A 22,732-nucleotide genomic window follows, 5' to 3' on the forward strand; every position below is an offset into this window, starting at 1 on the left:
GACTGGCGCAGGCCTGGTAATTATTTTTCTTGTAAACTGCTATGTATTTCCAGGTACCTCCAAGGTACTCCCAGAATCTTTACTACGTAAACATTAGAAAACTTTGCAAAATACTTCTCCAACAATTTCTGCTTGGGAATTGTAACCTTTGTTGGCTGAAATAGTTAAAAGAATGTTCAACAGTTCACTTATGTGGGGTAATATTAATGTACGTGCATTTATGTTCATACATACTGTAACTGAATTCTGTCATACATTTTTCTGTACTATAAGCATACAGTAGGGACTTTTTAAAAGTATTGTAGTTAACGTCTAATTTCCTTTGGATCTGTTGACTTCAGTTTCATCAGTAGCAATTTTAATGCAGTGTTCCTCTGTCTCATATGTATTTCCTTGTGTCTGTCCATTTACAAAATGTCATACTGATGGTCCTGTTTTTTTAGGCTGCTAAGCAGTGTTTTGATGGTGTGATTGTACTGTACTATGCTTATATTTTTCTACACACTTTTCAAGTAATACTTCAGACTCTGCTGTGACCTTGATGGTAGTAACCTCTTGTAAAAATGACAGGTGTAGTCAACCGTTCTGAAATCTATTGCTAAGCTTTTTGAAAATTAAACCTATACACTGTATGTATTCTAGGTGTTTCACGTGGTCCCAGCCCTGTCAGCCTTGGAAACCAGGACACCTTGCCTGTTGCAGTAGCCCTTACTGAATCTGTTAACGCCTACTTTAAAGGAGCAGATCCCACAAAGTTAGTTAAATAGTGAATTGTTTTGAATGTAATAAGTTACAATAAGAAAACACACTGGTTTTACTTTTATTATTTTTTGGGAAAATGTATATATATTAGAAGGGGGTTTCACAGGGTTTTTTCCCCTGATATAAGTGACAGCAGTGGCTTATCACTCTATTGGCCTGCATCCCACTAGGAGTTCATATATCCCTGTTTTACAAAAATGTGTTCAATGAGAACACTGAAAATGAGAAGGGTTTTTATTATAATCAGGTAGGTGCTACATGTAAATTTGGGCAGCTTAAAAGGACCTCATTCCCCCTGTCACATTGCTTGCTATGCTACTTAGGCCTTGCCTAAGCATAGTTGTGCCATGTTTTCAAAGCCTGAAAAATATCCACCCATACTACTGTATGCTTAACCAGCTAAACTTTTTTTCTTATTTCATCTGACTTCCAAGTTGAAAGTGATAGTACATTGTCATAGTGCCACATTACCCTCGTTTGAAATTGATTTTCTGTTTTGAATTCAGCTCATCAGATTGTAAAAGTACGAGTGCTTTAAAATTAGTATTAAAACTAGGCAGTTAATGAGTTTCAATAAAACTGATGTTTTCATTCTCTTCTAGATGTATTGTGAAGATCACTGGTGATATGACAGTATCATTCCCAAGTGGGATTATTAAAGTCTTCACCAGCAACCCATCTCCAGCTGTGCTCTGCTTCAGGGTAAAAAACACAAGCAAACTAGAGCAGATTCTTCCAAATGCACAACTTGTATACAGGTTTTGTATTTTATTTTTTTTAATATAATAGTAAACTACATGATTTGTAAAATGTGAATTGTATCTGTAAATCAAAATTCTCTACAGTCTTGTTGATTTGCTTATATATCATTTAATTTCCTGAACTAATCTTGTTTAGCTCAGTTTCTCTCCACTGCCACCATTAAAAATTTCAGCAATTACTGGACTTGAAACTTATGCTGAATATAACAGGAGCCATAAAAAATAGTTTGCAAATGTAGCTGTGTTTTTTACACACATTTTATAAATGAAATGGTTTAATAAACTTTTTTTAAAAAAAAAACAAAACAAAACATTTTTTTCTAATCAAACTACATGAACAATATAACTAATTACAGATACGGAGAAAAATTAGATGTCAAAAATAGGACACTAATATTGTCATATGGATTTCTTTATACAGTAATAAAAATGGTAAGATTAAATTATGAGACAGTAGCCTTAAACAGAAAACAAGTAGTAAGAGCTACACCTAATCTCATTTGTCAGTTACTAGTGTATTTTTTAAGCTGTATCATTTCTACGGTAGATCAGATCCATTACATAACTGTATCTCTCAAGTGTATAGCAGCATGCTTAGGAGAATTCTTAAGAAAAAAAGATGCTGGTTGAGTAGGATAATTGTTGAAATCACAGCATTTGGACATCTTTTCCAAAAAAAAAAAAAAAAAAAAGAAAACAATTGTAAAAGCAGATATCTGTTTCAGCTGAGCAGTTTCTACTTCATTTATTGGAGAAATTATTTGAAAACCAGTTAAACACTTCTAGATGCTACATTTTTTAAATTACTGAAATAACTTGAAACAATCAAACCACATGCATCCATTCTTTTGTATTTAATTTCATTTTGATCATTCATACTTAATGTAATGAATGATTCATGCAAAATTAAATTTATCATTCTTTGACATGACAGTTTATAACTGAAATGATAGCAGAGCCGTATCTGACAGTGAATTATACTGAAAAATTATATTTTGGAAAAAAATGAAAATGTCTAGTATTCTTGTCTGAGTGCTGTAACACTTCAACTCTAATTAGAAAGGATGCATGAAGTTAAACCCGTATGGTAATAATTTGACTTTTCATCATATACTGCAACGACTATCATTTGCTTAGTATTTATAGAGATGGAACTTTTTAATGTGAGTGATATTTGTGGAGATGTCAGAATTTCTGTTTTGAATTACACTTGGTTGTGGAGCAGCAGAAGGATTTTGCTACTGGTTTCCTTTGTTTAAATTTTGGAAGACCTCTGTGATAAGTGTTTATCTATATAGTTTACTGAAAATGGAAATTGCATGAATGACAACACTTTATCGAGAACCAAATTCTAAGTAAATTGGACAGGCTACTGGTATGTAAGTCACTGTTCTAGGACATTCAACCCATTGCAGTCATATTTACTGTGTTCCAGGTGCTCGTTTTCAGCTTTCACTCTGCACGCACACTCTGCATTCCTCCTTAGGGATGGATTCAGTTCCTCTATGTATCCACAGATGATCTGTGGAGCTCTTTGATTCTTAAGTGATTTGAATTTTGTTTCTGAATCAGTTTTCTTAAAAGCTTCATCCTTATTAAAAAATAAACCTGAGGCAACCAGAGCTGAAAATATTCTTGATCTGCAAAACACCTTTTCATGCTCCAGTAGGTCCCAACCAGGATTTTGCTTCTGCAGTCATGTGCACTCTTACCTACATATAGAAATGATATAATAAATTGTTACTAAGATTGAATGTAACTATAAGTATCTGAGAAACAATTGTTTATAATAATTTGAAAATCACTTTTAATTGAAAAAATTTTGAAAGCTTACACTCTCTATAAATATGTGAAAGTGTGGTAACACATACAGCACAAATCTTAATTCAGTGCATTAGTGAAGCTATGTCATGACAAAAACTAATTATGATTTTAGGATTTATTCCAAATTGGATAACATTCCTTTTCAAAGACCACTTTCATCCCCACCTCCCACACATTCTCACGGCATCTGATTGTATTAAAATTGTGTTTTATTAAATGTAAAATCCAAATTCAGCATTAACTCCATCTTGTGATGCAGATCATCAGTGGAGGAAACTCACTGCTCCACAACCTGGAAGGAGAATTTTTACCAGATACAACAAGCAGTTAATTTGTCTTAATATTTAGGAAGGTACAATTATGTGTTATAAAGCATTAGAACAAATTCTTGCTTGAAATAGCGAAGAAGGGGAAAGATCTAGTCTTAATTTTTAGACATCCAAAATAATAACACTCTGTTGCCTTCTGATTCCTACCTTTCTTTTTCTTTGTAGTGATCAGTCACAAAGTGACTCCAGTACTAAGGATTTTTGGATGAACATGCAAGCTATAACTGTCTACCTCAAGAAATTATCAGAGCAGAATCCATCTGCATCCTATTATAATGTGGATGTTTTAAAGTATCAGGTAAACACTTTTTTCCCTTTGGAATTTTTTAAGGAACTCTGGCAGATTTCATATCTATAGAGAAATTATAAGAATTGTTCTTTGTTCTTTGCCTGCTTGCATGCAGATGAACTGTCATCCCTCATCTAGGCCAATTCTGGGTACGTCACTGTTTCCAATGCATAGGCCCTGCCCAGGCTGAGTGCATTTGTGTTATGCCTTCATGTCATTCCCTGTTCATTCATGACCTGTTTCAGCTTGCTCACACTTCAGTCCAATTCATGTGTGCAAGCTTCAAACACTGCTTCTTTAGGTATTTGTTAACAAAGTTAAGTTTTCCTTGAATTTAGGGGTTTTGGTGGGGGTTTGTTTGAGTTTGTAATTATATTGTATTTTGATTTTGTAATTACATAATTTTTGGATGCTGTAGCTAATCAACTGTAATATATGAGAACGCATGATGTTCTCGCCTCTCACAATATAATGGAACAACTTATCCTGGAAACCATTTACAGGCACATGAAGGACAGGAAGGTCATCGGGAGTAGTCAGCATGGATTCACCAAGGGGAAGTCATGCTTGACCAACTTGATAAACTTCTATGATGACATGACTGGCCTGGTAGATGAGGGGAGAGCAGTGGATATTGTCTACCTAGACTTCAGGAAGGCTTTTGGCACTTTCTCCCATAGCATCCTCATAGAGAAGCTGATGAAGTACGGGCGGCATGAGCAGACAATGAGGTGGATTGAAAACTGGCTGAACAGCCAGGCCCAGAGGGTGATGGTCAGTGGCATGAGGTCTAGTTGGAGGCCAGTAACTAGCCAGTGTACCCTGGGGTCAATACTGTGTCCGATCCTGTTTAATATCTTCATTAAAGATCTGGATAAGGAGGTAGAGTGTACCCTCATCATGTTTGCTGATGACGCCAAACTGGGAGTAGTGGCTGATAGGCCAGAGGGTCATGCTGCCATCCAGAGGGACCTCGACAGGCTGGAGAAATGGGCCGACAGGAACCTCATGAAGTTCAACAAGGAGAATTGCAAAGTCCCGCATCTTGGGAGGAACAACCCCAGGCACCAGTATATGCTGGGAGCCACCCAGCTGGAAAGCAGCTTTGCAGAAAAGGCCCTGGGGGTCCTGGTGGACACCAGGCTGAATGTGAGCCAGTGTGCTGGTTTTGGTTGGGATAGAGTTAAATTTCTTCACAGTAGCTTGCATGGGGCTATGTTTTGGATTTGTGCTGGAAACAGTGTTGATAACACAGGGATGTTTTAGCTACTGCTGAGCAGTGCTTACACAGAGTCAAGGCCTTTTCTGCTTCTCACCCCACCCCACCAGCGAGTAGGCTGGGGGTGCGCAAGAAGTTGGGAGGGGACACAGCTGGGACAGCTGACCCCAACTGACCAAAGGGATATTCCATACCATATGACATCATGCTCAGCATATAAAGCTGGGGGAAGAAGGAGGAAGGGGGGACATTCGGAGTGATGGCGTTTGTCTTCCCAAGTAACCGTTATGCGTGATGGAGCCCTGCTTTCCTGGAGATGGCTGAACACCTGCCTGCCGATGGGAAGGAGTGAATGAATTCCCTGTTTTGCTTTGCTTGCACGCGCAGCTTTTGCTTTCCCTATTAAACTGTCTTTATCTCAACCCACGAGTTTCCTCACTTTTACCCTTCCGATTCTCTCCCCCATCCCATTGTGGGGGGAGTGAGCGAGCGGCTGTGTGGGGCTTAGTTGCTGGCTGCGGTTAAACCATGACAGCCAGCAATGTGCCCTTGCAGCAAAGAAAGCTAACGGTATCCTGGGCTGCATTAGGCAAAGTATTGCCAGCAGGTCGAGGGAGGTGATCCTTCCCCTCTACTCAGCACTGGTGAGGCCACACCTGGAGTCCTGTGTCCAGTTCTGGGCTTCTCAGTACAAGAGAGACATGGAGCTATTGGAGAGTCCAGCAAAGGGCCACAAAGATGATGAAGGGACTGGAGCCTCTCTCCTATGAGGAAAGGCTGAGAGAGCTGGGACTGTTCAGCCTGGAGAAGAGAAAGCTCGGGGGAGATCTTATCCATGTATATAAATACCTGAAGGGAGGGTGCAAAGAAGACTGAGCCAGGCTCTTTTCTGTGGTGCCTGGTGGCAGGACCAGAGGCAATGGGCACAAACCAAAACACAGGAGGTTCCCTCTGAACATCGGGAAGCACTTTTTTACTGTGAGGGTGACCGAGCAATGGAACAGGTCCAGAGAGGTGGTGGAGTCCCCATCCTTGTAGATCTTCAAAAGCCATCTGGACATGGTCCTGGGCAGCCCTGCTTGAGCATAGAAGGTTCCTCAAGTAGACTAGGAAGGTGGTATACGTGCAGCGGGGCAGTAGCACAAGCTCAGCTACAGAAGCAGCAGCATCCAACCCTCCTGCAGCAGGAAAATAATGCATTTAATACGTAAGAACTGTTTTGCTGGCTGCCTGTCCAATGACAGGTATTGCCCTCTGTGGCTGGCTGTTTGGGCAGCTGAATTGTTATGGCACACAACTGCTAAGGATGAAGTCATTTTACGGCAAGCATGTTTCTTGTGTGAGGCAGAACACAAGACTGAAACAAAACTGTTTTGACTTATGAAAGCCAGAACGGGAAGGAGCCTCATGGGCCAGAGGGAGTTTAAAACTTTTTTTAATTATTTTAATTTAAAATTAAGAGAACAGGAATTACTTTAGGCTACAACAGTCTTAAGAATTCTGAGATTAGGGGCTCAGAGGTCAATTGTTCTTTTGGTCTTTTGTCAGGATTTAGAGTTATACTTGTTACCATCTGTCCTGGTTTCGGCTGGGATAGAGTTAAATTTCTTCCTAGTGCTGTGTTTTGGATTTAGTATGAGAAGAATGTTGATAACACACTGATATTTTCAATTGTTGCTAAGTACCCTGCCAGTCAAGGACATTCAGCTTAAAAAATAAAAAAAAAAAAAAAAAAAAACAAGCATTTGGAGGGAGCATAGCCAGGACAGCTAGCCCAGCTGGCCAACGGGCTATTCCATACCATGTGCATCATGCTCAGTATATGAAGGGGAGGCGTGTTCCAGGAAGTAGCGATCGCTACTTGGTTATCGGTCAGCGCGGGTGATGAGCAATTGCATTGTGCATCACTCATTTTGTATATTCTATCATCGTAATCATTATTATTATTATTATTATTATTTTCCCTTTTCTGTTCTATTAAACTGTCTTTATCTCAACCCACAAGTTTTCTCACTCTTACCCTTCCGATTCTCTCCCCGTCCCACTGGGGGGTGGGGGGAGTGAGCGAGTGGCTGGGTGGTATTTGGCTGCCTGCCAGATTAAACCACGACAGTCCTTTTTGGCGCCCAACGTGGGGGACAAAGGGTTGAGATAACGATAGATCTGACCAAAGCATGTTAAGGCAAAATTGTTATAAGCATTCATTATATTGATTGGTCACAATGTTGATGTATTGGCTCTCAAAGTTGTGGGGCTGGCTCTCAATGTTGGGTTATGTAATAACTTGCTTGCAGTATGTGTTCCCTTTTGTGCTGTTTATCACTATTCAGAACTGGGCCAAGGTTATCATTTTGCTGCTGTTTTATGAGGTGATAAAATCATTGGTTGTAAGTCTAATCTGGTATCTGTACTCGGCACTGCCGTCACCTCTGTACCTCGGGAACCACCTCTTAGAAACTATTAATAATTACACTTTTTTCTCCTCGGAGAATGAATTTAGCAGGGAGGCAGGATGGGACACTTTCTCCCACTTGTTCATCTTCCTTTTCATATCTTCAGAAAGTCCTTTTTCTTCTATCCTCTTCATGAAGACGTCCACAATATTCCCTGAGAATTTTGAATATCCTTGGGATGTTCAAACAAGCATGTTCCTATTGCTATGTCTCCTGAATATGGTTCAGGCCTTGTTTAGAGTTAAACAACTATTCAGGAATACTGTCCAGAGATCAACCCGGGCAACAGACACGGTGGCTACTCAAACCCCCACAACAGGCACTGCGGCTACTTCAACCCCCACGACAACCACTGCAGTCACTCAAACCTCGGCAACACTCACTACAATTACTCCAACCCCCGCGACAGGCACTGCAGCTACCCAAACCCCAGCAACAGGTACTACAGCTGAAGCAGAGGACCAACCCTTGCTGGTATCCATCGCCCCTGTACAGACGAAGAAATCTTTGAAGCGGAAGTCAGGTCATTTAGAAAAGGATGATGGAAAAGCAGGGCCATCACAAGGAGGGCAGGAGGAAGAGGAAGAACTCATAAACGAGACAGAAACCACCCAATCCCTATCCCTGAGTGAGTTGCGAGATATGCGGAAAGATTTCAGCCGTTGTCCAGGCGAGCATATTGTTACCTGGCTGCTCCGATGCTGGGATAATGGGGCCAGTAGCCTGGAATTAGAGGGGAAGGAGGCCAAACAGCTGGGATCCCTTGTTAGGGAAGGGGGCATTGACAAAGCAATTGGAAAAGGGACACAGGTCCTCAGCCTCTGGAGGCGACTGCTGTCAGGCGTGAAGGAAAGGTATCCCTTCAAGGAAGATGTTATATATCGCCCAGGCAAGTGGACCACTATGGAGAGAGGTATCCAGTACCTGAGAGAACTAGGCGTGCTGGCGGTGGTTTATAGTGACCTGGACAACAACCAAACGCCCAAAGATCCAGATGAAGTCCAGTGCACACAACCCATGTGGCGGAAGTTGGTACAGAATGCACCAGCGTCGTATGCCAGTTCGTTGGCAGTACTGTGCTGGAAAGAGGAAGAAGCGCCAACGGTGGATGACGTGCTTGGCAGACTCTGGGAATACGAAGAAACTGTCTCCTCCTCCCTTGTCTCGGCTGTGGAGAAACTGTCCCAGGAGGTATAGCAATTCAAAGAGGATATGTCCTATTCCCCACCTGTACGGACCAGTATCTCAGCCATTAGGACTCAGCGTTCTTCTGCTCAAGGGAGAGGATATAGAAGGTACACACCCCGGGGCACCCTGTGGTTTTACCTGCGTGACCACGGAGAGGACATGAGGCAGTGGGATGGAAAACCTACCTTGACCCTAGAGGCACGGGTACGTGAGTTGCAAGGAAAAAAAATCACACAAGGGGGTTCTCCCAGGAAAAATGCTGCTCCAGTTTTCAGGAAAAACCTGTCTCACGACGGTCCAGTTTCCAGTGAACAGTTCCCCAGACAGAGTAGAAGGGCTGATCTTACTTTGGATTGTAATTGTAATTAAGAAATTCTTGACTCGCATTTGCAAGTGAGAGGTGGATACTATGACCAGAACTAGAGGGGCCCTGCCTCCAGCCAGGTGGAGGAAAGGGACAACCGGGTTTACTGGACTGGGTGGATTCGATGGCCTGGCACATCAGACCCACAGGAGTATAAGGCTCTCGTAGACACTGGTGCACAGTGCACCCTAATGCCATCAAGCTATAAAGGGGCAGAACCCATTTGTATTTCTGGAGTGACAGGGGGATCCCAAGAGTAACTGTATTGGAGGCCGAAGTGAGCCTAACCGGGAATGAGTGGCAGAAGCACCCCATTGTGACTGGCCCAGAAGCTCCGTGCATCCTCGGCATAGACTACCTCAGGAGAGGGTATTTCAAGGACCCAAAAGGGTACCGGTGGGCTTTTGGTATAGCTGCCCTGGAGACGGAGGAAATTAAACAGCTGTCCACCTTGCCCGGTCTCTCAGAGGACCCTTCTGTTGTGGGGTTGCTGCGGGTTGAAGAACAACAGGTACCAATCGCTACCACAACAGTGCACCGGCAGCAATATCGCAACAACTGAGACTCCCTGATCCCCATCCATGAGCTGATTCGTCGACTGGAGAGCCAAGGAGTGATCAGCAAGACTCGCTCACCCTTTAACAGTCCCATATGGCCAGTGCGAAAGTCCAATGGAGAGTGGAGACTACCGTGGCCTGAACGAAGTCACGCCGCCACTGAGTGCTGCCATGCCGGATGTGCTAGAACTCCAATACGAACTGGAGTCAAAGGCAGCCAAGTGGTACGCCACAAGTGACATCGCTAAGGCGTTCTTCTCCATCCCTTTGGCGGCAGAGTGCAGGCCACAGTTTGCTTTCACTTGGAGGGGCGTCCAGTACACCTGGAACCGACTGCCCCAGGGGTGGAAACACAGCCCTACCATTTGCCATGGACTGATCTACACCGCACTGGAACAGGGTGAAGCTCCCAAACACCTGCAATACATTGATGACATCATCGTGTGGGGCAACACAGCAGAAGAAGCTTTTGAGAAAGGGGAGAGAATAGTCCAAATCCTTCTGAAGGCCGGCTTTGCAATAAAACGAAGTAAGGTCAAGGGACCTGCACAGGAGATCCAGTTTTTAGGAATAAAATGGCAAGATGGACGTCGTCAGATCCCAATGGATGTGATCAACAAAATAACAGCCATGTCCCCACCAACTCGCAAAAAGGAAACACAAGCTTTCTTAGGCGTTGTGGGCTTTTGGAGAATGCATATTCCAGATTACAGCCTTACTGTAAGCCCTGTCTATCAAGTGACCCAGAAGAAGAACGACTTCAAATGGGGCCCTGAGCAACAACAAGCCTTTGAACAAATTAAACAGGAGATAGTTCAGGCAGTAGCCCTTGGGCCAGTCCGGGCAGGACAACATGTGAAGAATGTGCTCTACACCGCAGCCGGGGAGAATGGTCCTACCTGGAGCCTCTGGCAGAAAGCCCCAGGGGAGACTCGAGGTCGACCCTTAGGGTTCTGGAGTCGGGGATACAGAGGATCCGAGGCCCGCTACACTCCAACTGAGAAGGAGATATTGGCAGCATATGAAGGGGTTCGAGCTGCTTCGGAAGTGGTTGGTACTGAAGCACAGCTCCTCCTGGCACCCCGACTGCCGGTGCTGGGCTGGGTGTTCAAAGGGAGGGTCCCCTCTACACATCATGCAACCGATGCTACGTGGAGTAAGTGGGTTGCACTGATCACACAACGGGCCCGAATAGGAAACCCCAGTCGCCCAGGAATCTTGGAGGTGATCACGGACTGGCCAGAAGGCAAAGATTTTGGCATATCCCCAGAGGAGGAGGTGACGCGTGCTGAAGAGGCCCCACTGTATAACAAACTACCAGAAAATGAGAAGCAATATGCCCTGTTCACTGATAGGTCCTGTCGCCTTGTGGGAAAGCATCGGAGGTGGAAAGCTGCTGTATGGAGTCCTATACGACAAGGACATTAGGAGAAATTTCTTTACTGAAAGAGTGGTTAGGCCTTGGAACAGGCTGCCCAGGGAAGTGATTGAGTCACCATCCCTGGAGGTATTTAAAAGACGTGTAGATGAGGCGCTTAGGGACATGGTGTAGTGGGCATGGTGGTGTTGGGTTGACGGTTGGACTTGATGATCTTAGAGGTCTTTTCCAACCTTAATGATTCTATGATTCTATGATTCTATGATTCTAAGTCGCAGAAACTGCTGAAGGAGAAGGTGAATCGAGTCAGTTTTCAGAGGTGAAAGCCATCCAGCTGGCCTAGGACATTGCTGAACGAGAAAAATGGCCAGTACTTTATCTCTATACTGACTCATGGATGGTGGCAAATGCCCTGTGGGGGTGGTTGTAGCAGTGGAAGCAGAACAACTGGCAGCGCAGAGGTAAACCCATCTGGGCTGCCGCATTGTGGCAAGATATTGCTGCCCGGGCAGAGAACCTGGTTGTAAAAGTACGTCACGTAGATGCTCACGTACCCAAGAGTCAGGCCACTGAAGAACATCAAAACAACCAGCAGGTGGACCAGGCTGCTAAGATTGAAGTGGCTCAGGTGGATCTGGACTGGCAACATAAGGGTGAATTATTTATAGCTCGGTGGGCCCATGATGCCTCAGGCCATCAAGGAAGAGATGCAACATATAGATGGGCTCGTGATCGAGGGGTGGACTTGACCATGGACGCTATTGCACAGGTTATCCATGAATGTGAAACGTGCGCTGCAATCAAGCAAGCCAAGCGAGTAAGGCCTCTTTGGTATGGAGGATGATGGTTGAAATATAAATATGGGGAGGCCTGGCAGATTGATTATATCACACTCCCACCAACCAGCCAAGGCAAGCGCTATGTGCTCACCATGGTGGAAGCAACCACCGGATGGCTAGAAACATATCCCGTGCCCCATGCCACTGCCCGGAACACCATCCTGGGCCTTGAAAAGCAAATCTTCTGGTGACATGGCACCCCCGAAAGAATTGAGGTAGACAACGGGACTCATTTCCGAAACACCCTCATAGACACCTGGGCCAAAGAGCACGGCATTGAGTGGGTCTATCACATCCCCTACCATGCACCAGCCTCTGGGAAAATCGAACGATACAATGGACTGCTAAAGACTACGCTGAGAGCAATGGGTGGTGGGACATTCAAGCATTGGGACACACATTTAGCAAAAGCCACCTGGTTAGTCAACACCAGGGGGTCTTTCAATCGAGCTGGCACCATCATTCCCTAATTCTGCCCAAAAGGGGTATATTTCAATTAAGCTGCTTTCAATGGTTTATTCTTTTACAGGTATCTTCAAATGGCGTCCAGTCCACTCCCTTGAATCTTGCAACTTACTGGAAATGTAATGCTAGCACTACTGATGTGAGAGTGGATTATAAGTACAATCCAGAGTCTATGAATGTGCCTTGTATGCTGTCTAATGTCCAGGTTGTGGTACCAGTAGATGGAGGAGTAACAAACATGCAATCACTTCCACCTGCAAAATGGTAATATTAATACTTTTCTTTTTATTATTTCAAATTCATTTCAGTGTATTCATTAGTATCAGCCTGAAAAATTTCACTGGAAGAAACAGCTAATTTTTTTCCTCTTAATAAAATGCGTGGTATCAGATGTTTATGACATTATCTGGTCCAAAACAGATCATGTACAGCCAATTCACATAAACTAAAATGAGACTATATGCACCCATTCCAACTTTGTAATAATACAAACCTTTCTGAATACAAGCCGTTCTGAAATTTCCAATGTTTGCTTTCTTTTGGCCAATAGACAGGATAGATATTTTTAATAACGTGATTTGAAACCAAAATATCTTAATGGTTAAAAAACATTATATATATGTGTGTGTGTATAAATATATCGATATATATAGATTATATAGAGAGAGTAGAAGAAATGCATTTCTTTAAAAGATTTCTTGATTTTCTAGCTTAAAAATTAGCTTCTAATTGAAATGGTTTTAAAACAAACTTCAGTAACTGAGGAGCTCTTCATAAGTCAGGTAGCATTGTCTCTGAATTCAAGCGTCGTGCTGATTATTATCTGACTCGCAGCTACCTGCCACCACCTTCTAAGCCTGCAGACCATTTACAGCAGCACTTGAAAGTGAGACACGTGTCTCAGATAACTATGTTTCTACAAGTTTGTGAAAACAAGTAGAGGGTAGCAGGGCTAGGCAGAGTGGGACATCCCTGGAGCAAAAGGTGAGCAGAATTCAATCACTGTGCCTGTGGTTTGGCAGCACATAGGTACTTGCCCAGCTGTAACGTAATTCCTGGACTGTTTATTTCCAAGAGGGACAAGAGGGTCTTTTTAACATGAAGGCTGAGGGTAAAGAATACCAAGTTGAGGGAAGTCAGGCTTTGTTAACCTTATTACTTATAGATCAGTTTACCTTATAAAGCAAGGTTCAGAAATAAAATAAACCTGGTATATTTATCAGAAAGGTTCTGATGTTTAAATACATTTAAATGTGTTAATTGGACAAAGTGGTAATACAGTATCATTTTAAGTGGAAAAAATCCTGGCAAGACTGAATCTTTCTTGACTTGGTATTTCAAGAGAGCAATACTTTTAACCAAATCACCTTAAGCTTATTCTGAGCAAGGGCAGGTTCAGTATCCTGCCTGCACAACTTGACTAGGACTTTTGGTGAAGCCAGTCTCCCCCCTCCCTGCTCAGGCTTCTTCCACAAACCCCTCAGTAATGAAACCTGAGTGAGAGCAGGAATGCCCACCCAGAACACCTAGTGTTAGCTAGGAAGACTCAAAACTTAGTGACAGTTTCATTGCAGATTCATCAGAGTAAGGGACTTGAGCCCAGGTATTCTCTCTTCCACCTAGGCAACTACCCAAGGCCAGAATTTTGAGCCTTGAAAGCTGACAAAAAAAATACAGTCATGTCCCAGGCAGCTCTAGTATGTGTCTCCTGCTATATGTTTGGTCTAGTGGGTTGGGTGGTGGGGTTTTGGGTTTTTTTAAGAATAAATCTTTTATAATTCAACCTCCTGCAAGTAACCACTACCATCTATGCTACTTGTGTGAGCATTTCACTCCTGCTACACCAATGCTAAAGACAGTTTCAAACCTATCAGCGCTTCATGCCGCTCACAGCTTTAAGTTGTTGACTTTCCTTTGATGGAACAGCTGCAAAACGCTTGAAGAGTTAAAATGCCTTGTCAGCTTAGAGACTGTGGTGCTTGGTGCCCTTTTCTTTTCTGCCCCTTTACAGCATCAGAAGTTAGCTTAAACCCTGAGTCACTTCTGCCAACTAGTTTTACTAGAATGGAAATGGAATAAAATTCACACAGCCAGGAGTCTCACATAGGGGAGAGCAATCAATATTGCTCCCCCTCATACCATCATCATGAAGCATAAAGACCCAGCTTTCAAACTGCTTCCAGCATGTTTGGCCTTTGAGACCACAGAGGGTTTTGAGTTGTGAAGTGGAGCCATAACCTGGGCATAGGACAGTGTTAACTGCATAAAAAGGTGGTATGTACGTCTGAGCTCTGCTGCAAGCTCCGGGGCAATGCAGACACACCCTTCTGTTTTCCTGTTTGCTTTGTATAGTTTTCCACAAACTCACCTTAAAATGATCAAATATTTTTATAAACCTCCATTGAGAGATGGAGGTTATACGCGCATGGTCTGTAAGGTACCAGTGTAAATCTAGGGAAATAATATTATAAAAATTGGTGCTTATAACTAACCTACCATTCTCTTACAGGAATGCAGACCAGATGAAAGCTTATTGGAAAATATCTAGCATTTCAGAGAAGTCTGAGAATGGAGGCAAGTTGAACTCTTTTGTTATGTTTTCTTGTACAGAAAAATGATATCAGTAAAAAGGCCTCAAAAAGGCATTTTAGCCTCTATGTCCTCATGCCTGTTTACACTTTCTGTATCCTGTTTATCAGTTCACCTTCTTCTCAATGAAATTCCTCCTGAGAGATTCCATTAACAGTGAGATGTAAAAATATTAACTAATTATAAAAAGAAAAATAGTGAAGCCCCTTGAAAGCAGCTAGTACCACTAAAATAGAGTTTAGACTGGGCAAGGAAATTATTACATCAATGCTATTTGGAAAAGAGCAGTTATTCAAAGGAAAATACGTTTAATATCTCTGTTCTGTTTTTCCACACACTGACAATTGAGATAAAGTAGAAAGAGGTAAGTGGAAGAACTGGGGCGGGGGGAAAATCCAAAAGTCCTATGCTGAGATAGGCTCAACTATAGATGATTCTTGACCAACGTTTTGAGGGTTTTTGTTTTGACCATATACGACTCCAGGAAAAAAATAAATCTGTGCACATCTGTTCAGAGTGGTAATTTATATAGCATTTTGTAAGGTACCAATAGTTGTCCTCTGCCCAGCTGCCTTTCCCTGAGGTCCAGTTGATGTCACAGCCCTTGCAGCCTTTGCAGATGCAATGTTTTTCTGAAGCAGAAAAACAGGAGCCAAAGGGAGGCATCTCATCCACAAAGCTTCTGTGGAGAAATGAACTTGCAGTGTAACGGAAAAGCCTTTGGCCCTGTTAAGAATTTAGTGAAGGGAATTATGAAAGCACAGATTTGCTTGTAAATATGACTGGTTCATACAGGAACCACAAGCCTGGGAAGGGAAAACCTCTTCTATTGCTGCAAAGGCTGCAAAGCTGTGGTAGTCATTCAAACAAAATCAGAGAGAATTTGATCTGATAGAGGTTATTGCTGTAGTCTGGTGTACTTTATCATTCACTGACCTCACAGTTCTTTGCCATCTGTCTTCCATTATGATTATGTAGGGATAGCCTTCTCTTTTTTCCTTTACCAAACTGTGGAGCTTCTTTTAAAAGAAAAAATCATACTAAAACACGAATGCAGCCAGATAAAGAGCTACTGCACACCTGCAGAGCAGCATAAAATGGGCTGCCAGTGATGCAGATCATGTCTTGTGTGTGTTCAGTAGATTTGCACATATCCCACTGCTTCTGCTATATTCCCTTCTCTTCCTACCATCTTTCTTCCCCTTTTCTTTGAGTATAAACACTTAGTACTCACAATTCAGTGTTTTAAGAGGAAGTAATACTATGCCAGTCTTACACTCATGGAAACAAAGGGAGAAGTTGCAGAAACACTCTTAATATTAGGACAAACATCTTGAAGTCCTCCTTATTCTGGTGTACAGAGTGGTAAAATGTTTTGTTTTTTTATGTTCCAGCACATTATGTGAGCTGTCAGTTGCAGACAGAGATAAAACACAGAACAAACTTTCAAAGCACTTGAATATATGAGTTTCCATACTTACAGTGGAAAGAAGTTCCAATTTACCCAAACTGTGACAGACCTACTGAAGAAATGAAATGGACTTTAAGCCAAATTTATCAAGAACAAGCCATTGCATGAAACAATTTCATTCATCAATTCCTGCTTTTACCCTAGTAACATTTCAGTTACTAACTTTCCTCCTCATTTAGTAGTTCCTACTGACTAGTTGTTTTAAAGAAGTAAAAATATTTGACTTTCACTATTCCATTAATTAATTATTTAAATCTCTTTTTTCCCCAGCATATTTTGCAAGAACAAGAAAAGACTTGTTTAAGAACTAGAAAAAGAGACCAGCAATAATGTTGTTTTTTTTTAAAATGCCTTGCATTGACTACAAAGGTGTACTTAAAGTAATTTTGAACTATTACTACTTTATAATGGCACTGAAGTGAACTTCACCACTGTCTATGAAAAATCAACTGAAGTTTTTGGTGAAATGTATTTAATAAGACCTTGTCTTTATTAGAAAAATAAGAATTTCTTTCCTCTGGGTACATTACTGTTCAGCTGCATTTCTTCCAATGGTTTTGTTCATGTACATTCATCCAGACAGATCGTGACAACATTTAAATATTCTGATGTACTTTCAAATCTGCTAATGAAAAGTAATACATACAAGATAGACCAGCAAGCATAAATTATGATTATAGGGAACGATCAGGTATTTAATGTAATAAGATATTACCAGGCTGTCTGATATACACATTCTTCTATGAGTATAATCTTGTAGAAATGTCTATTGCTTCTCTCTAAATCATTCACTAGTCACTGTCTTAAACAGAGTATTGGAAAAAAGAGAGTTGTACTCTCATCTCTTCTGAAAATTTATATAGGACTGCCACTAGGAATAGGTCTTAAAGATCACCATGTTAGTTCTACTCCTTACTACTAAAAATTTTGGGAGATCGTCTTGGTCTTGCAAAACAACCAGCCTTTCAGTTTTGTTATTTTTATAGGATCTGGATCCCTCAGGGCAAAATTTGAACTTTCAGAAGGACCCAGTAAACCAGCAACACTTGCAGTGCTATTCATTAGTGAAGGAAGCACCCTTTCAGGAGTAGATGTAGAGCTAGTAGGCACTGGCTATCGACTTTCCCTCCTTAAGAAGAGATTTGCCACTGGTAAGACACCAACATGCTTATATATTCAAATTAATATGATATATTCTATAGTGCTAAATTATAAAATATGAAAATGTTAAATAAGTGATGCATAAATAATTACTTTTCCTCAAAAACATGGCTGAAAACTGTTTCTTTTTTTTGTTTTTCCATAGTTAGTCAAACTGCTCCCAGGAAAATACTGACAAAATCTGTTTTATCTACTGACTGCAAAAAACCTACCTTTATTTTTCAGGACGGTATATGGCAGACTGCTGATAAACCTGTGGAAGTCATTGGATCAAAGGAGTGCAAGAAGCTCACTCTGCCCTCTCTACTTTTCAAACACTATTTTAACATGCATTAATTTTTTAAAAATGTTGACCTACTTTGAGGCTGAACTACAGAACAGAAAATGCACTTTTAAAAGTCATTTTGCAAACTTTTTATTACTTTATAATAGCACTGAAGTTAACTTCAATACTGTCTGTAAATGATCATCTGCAATATTTGGAAAAATTTGTTGAAATTTTAGTAAATTTATATAGATGAAGTCAAAATAATAATCAATAGTTGTAATGAAAGTATGAAATTGTATGTTATACTGTAAACATTAAACCTAAAAATGTAGGAAAGCAAGTAAGAAATATTTGAGCTTTCCATAAGTAATATTAATTTTTCAGATTCTTTAATTGCCAGTTTTTAAAGAAAACAGAGGCAAAGTCTCACGTAGTTCTTCCATCCACTTGTGCCATAGAACCAGCTGAGTTAGAGATGTATAAAAAAAATGTAACTTGATGCCCGTGTATCATATATTATTAACATGTAAGTTGTTTTATATAGGGCTTTTTTCCTAAGTGCAATGTGTTACAAAATTGCAAAAGACAGAAGAGATTTACTTCTGCAGTTAGTAAATTTTATGGGTGTTGTGATTGTTTGAATCAATGCTGTAGATTTAATTTATTTTTATATGAATTGCATAACATTTGTGCCTTTAAAAAAAAAAACAACTGTGCCTATCCACTTTGTTATTCACATGCCTCAATTCCTTTTTCGAAGTTTGGCTCTTCATCAAGAAAGCACGGTGTTTGTATAATACATACAACTTTATAAAAATTCCTTTGACTGGGATTTAGAAGGCAGATTTGCAAAACTGGAGATTGTTTTAAAAGAGGTTTAAAATACTGGTTTACTTCCTCATGGGGTAATTGCAGTAAATGCGGCTGTAGTAAAGGGAGATGCATCATGCAGGACTTTGAAACTTTGAGATAGTAACTTTAATGTCACCAAAGATTAAAATCCTGAAAAATCACAGAAGATGGTAAAAGCAAACAGCATTTTCTTTCACTTTGACTGCAAGTCTTTGGAATTTAAGTGCTTTGAGGGTTGTGTGATGTGAATGTAAACATAGTACTTTGGGAGGAATAGCATTTTAGAAGGGTATTTTATAGCAGCAGGATGACAAGTAAAGCCATTTCTATTAGTTTAAATTTTATCTAAAACCACCAATTTTAATATTTGTATTGTCATCTAATCTGCCTGCCACAGCCTTAGCACAGGGAAGTGACACATTAGTAACGTTTTTTAAAGCAAGTCACTAATTTAGAAAATCTTTTATGTATTTGTATTATCAAGTGTTTTTTCAATGCTGAAATCAAAAGTATTGGGGCAAAATAATTCAATAACCTACAAGTGAGAATTTTATATGACCATTTTGAATACCAATATCTATTTCAAATTCTCTATTAAAACGATAAAACTTGCTTGAACTAATTCATGCAAAACCAGTAATGAATTGGACTGCTGAAGCTTTACAATAAATTAAGCTTTGTAGAGGCTACATAAATTCTAATGTATACTACACACTTTTGCAGATGAGAGTTCCATTATTAGCACTAAGCACATACTGTACTGTAGATTTGATTGGAAGAGTATATTTGGCTCTTAACTTGCTAATCTTATTGAATGGTAAATTTCTAACTCATATAAAATGGTACAGTCTTTTTACTGGAATCTTAATTGTAATCTGCTTTGCAATCAAACTGTTTAACATGACAATATTTTATTAATGAAAACCCAAAACTGCATTGCTGTTTTTAATCAAATATTACTTTCATTTCTTAGTTAAATTAGGTAGTTATGTTTCAGCACTTTTAAACTAGGTGATTATACATACATTTGCATTGGGTGCAGGTTACAATTTTGAAGCCATACAAGTTTATATAGACTTTTTGTAAAGAAATTAAAAAACAATGTAAAAAGTACATGTGTGTGTCTGATAAGAAAACCATATGTAGCAAGCTGGTTCTTGCTTGTGTATATAGCACTATCCTTTGTAGCTGCCTCCTAAGAAAATTAATTTTTAAACACAACTCTAAAGGATCTGAATTTTTATGGATTGTTACTACATCGGACTGTAAATTAGAGCATACAAGTTTATCTTACAAAAATTGTAAATACTTCTGATTTTTCATAAAATATAAATTTAAAAAAAAATTTGCACCCATAATAAACATGTAATATATAATTTAAATACTGATTTATATTGCTTACACTTTCGCAGTTAGTCCCACAGAGCTTCTAAGCAATAATAGAACAAAACTATGCCTGTACTGAACATTTTTAAAGTGTTAATTGATTTGTAAGTGATAAGTAGTATACATAATCAGTACAGGAAGACATGGACCTGTTGGAGCGGGTCCACAGGAGGCCACGAAAATGATCAGGGGGATGGAACACCTCTCCTCTGAAGAAAGGCTGAGAGAGTTGGGGCTGTTCAGCCTGGAGAAGAGAAAGCTCCAGGGAGACCTTATTGCAGCCTTTCAGTACTTAAAGGGGGCTTCTAAGAAAGATGGGGACAGACTTTTTAGCAGGGCCTGTTGTGACAGGACAAGGGGGAATGGTTTTAAACTAAAAGCGGGTAGATTCAGACTAGATATAAGGAAGAAATTTTTTACGATGAGGGTGGTGAAACACTGGACCAGGTTGCCCAGAGAGGTGGTAGATGCCCCATCCCTGGAAACATTCAAGGTCAGGTTGGACCTGTTTATGTTGCACTTATTTCTCTGCAGCCTTAAAGGACTGTGGATTTTGACAGAGAACCAAAGTCCGAATAGACACGACTGTGAGCCCCTGACTAAGCACCTAACCTCATTCTTGAATGCAAGTTTCTCCTCTGCATATCAGACTCTCTCAGCCTCTAAGTATGAGTCCCCTCTTGCTTCTGAGCAGTTCCTAGATTGAGAACACACATTAAGTATTTGAGTATGTGAGCACAGGAGAAGTGTCACAGTCCGTGATCTGCCATCTCTGCAGCTGACAGATCTCTCTGAAGTCTCACTACAGTCTATTCCCATGTATGGGCCAAATGCTGTTGCAGCTTTTCTCCTGCTGAAATCACATTTCCATGTTCTGAGTCACTCGATAACAAACAGTAGGCTGGATGTCCACTTCTAGTAAGAAAACAGAATTTGATGACTCAAGTGACAGAATAAATTTAGTTTTATTTAAGGTCTAAAACACAGAAGATGATTGCTCTATTTAAGAATTGTATCTTGTACACCTAGGACAAGAAACTGCTTCAGAACACACTGTTACTCTGGTATAACTTCTCTAAGTAATATAGAGCAAACACTACACTCACAGGAGACAGAATAAGGAAATTGCATGAAAAAACAAATGCAGGCTCCAGTGTTCCCTTTATCTGGGGGGGTGGTGTGGTGTGGGGGTGGGTGATAAATACATATTTAACACAACTTTCCCATAAAGGAGTTGAAAATTAAAAAAAAAAAAAAAAACAACAAGGTGATGGGCCACTACAGCTATTCTCTTGCCTTTTGCAAAATATTTAAGGAGACCCTCAACCTTCTCCATAGCTGAAGTTGATATCTTCAGTAAACTGTGGGAGAGCCTGCAGGATGTCTTCCCTTGCAAGAATTGCTGCTCTGTCCATGTAGCTATGAGCTAGGGCTTAGCATTACCGCACTTGGTGCTGACTGAGCGTGGGGAGCACAGTTCACCTAAGCATCCTCCTTTGCTTCCAGGCAACAAGAAGTTTCCTAGCGGGAGAAGTGAGGAACCTGTACCCCTGTTTCCCTGAGCTATAACCTTTCTGGATCACTCAAGGTGGCAGCTCTTTTGCCAGCTGATCCCCAAATGATGCTGCAAAAACACACATTAGAAGTCAGAGGGTTTTTTAGGGAAATGGCCCCTTCTAGCCTTTCCTCCAAGGGATCATCCAACTTAAAACAGTCCTACAATAATCTGGTTTTGGTCAAAAAGAGTAAAACCATGATTTGTGTTTCAGGAAGCAGTTCGTCCACTGTGTAGACAGCAACAGTGCAGTCTCCTACTTTTCATGATACCAATGGTTAGGAAAAGCCAACAGTTGTCACAAGTGGAAAAGATGCTTTCCAAAAATATCACATCTTTCTTAAACTGGTGACTGTTACCTTGACACCAGTTTTTAAGCAAAAACCATGCTGAGTTTTACCTTTAACAAGTCATTCCCAGCCCAAGGGAACACACAGCTATACTCCTATTCAAGTCATCAATAAAGGTAAACGTGTGTTTGTACCAACACACAGCAGGAGTAGTATCCAGCAGACATGTTTCACTATTTCAACTACTCACAACAGTCTACGAGCCATTATTTCATCATCTGGATCTAATCTTAAGACCTTGTTCCTATGTCCAGCAGTACCAGTAGCCAGCTATGTCCTCTTCACAGAAGCTGTGAAGTATGCACAGCATACTGTGCCGTCTTTAGGACAAGAGGAAAAGGCCTCAAGTTGCACCAACCCTGGAAGTATTTAAAAGATGTGTAGATGAGGCGCTTAGGGACATGGTTGAGTGGGCATGGTGGTGTTGAGCTGATGGTTGGACTCGATGATCTTAGAGGTCTTTTCCAACCTTAATGATTCTATGATTCTGTATACAATGCAGTTTGAAAGCAAGACAGATTTCTACATTGACCCTGTAAAAGTTAACTGGTAACAATTTGGAATTTCCTGCTACTATATTCAAACCCCCGTGATCTCTTCCATTGCTTTTTTTCTGGAATTAAGAAACAGTAGAATATTTTTAAGAACTTGGTTAGTGTTCATAGTGGACAA

General features: G+C 40.8%; 1 protein-coding gene across 3 annotated transcripts in view; it reads left to right on the forward strand.

Moving 5' to 3' along the window:
* LOC142074855 (F-BAR domain only protein 2-like) overlaps positions 1–18,178 on the forward strand; it is a 159,467-nt gene extending 141,289 nt beyond the window's left edge. For 2 of the 3 annotated variants that reach the window (XM_075135766.1, XM_075135767.1), the window contains 7 exons: positions 643–754; positions 1,365–1,520; positions 3,842–3,974; positions 12,493–12,692; positions 14,938–15,002; positions 17,475–17,639; positions 17,875–18,177. In XM_075135766.1, the coding sequence (XP_074991867.1) occupies positions 643–754; positions 1,365–1,520; positions 3,842–3,974; positions 12,493–12,692; positions 14,938–15,002; positions 17,475–17,639; positions 17,875–17,897 (854 nt within the window). In that variant the 3' untranslated portion in view covers positions 17,898–18,177. Of the gene's footprint in view, positions 1–642; positions 755–1,364; positions 1,521–3,841; positions 3,975–12,492; positions 12,693–14,937; positions 15,003–17,474; positions 17,640–17,874 lie in introns of all 3 variants that reach the window. The other variant, XM_075135765.1, reaches the window with a different exon arrangement.
* Positions 18,179–22,732: the final 4,554 nt, after the last annotated feature.

This window comes from Calonectris borealis, chromosome W (assembly GCF_964195595.1).
Source record: "Calonectris borealis chromosome W, bCalBor7.hap1.2, whole genome shotgun sequence".
Taxonomy (NCBI): Eukaryota; Metazoa; Chordata; class Aves; order Procellariiformes; family Procellariidae; genus Calonectris; species Calonectris borealis.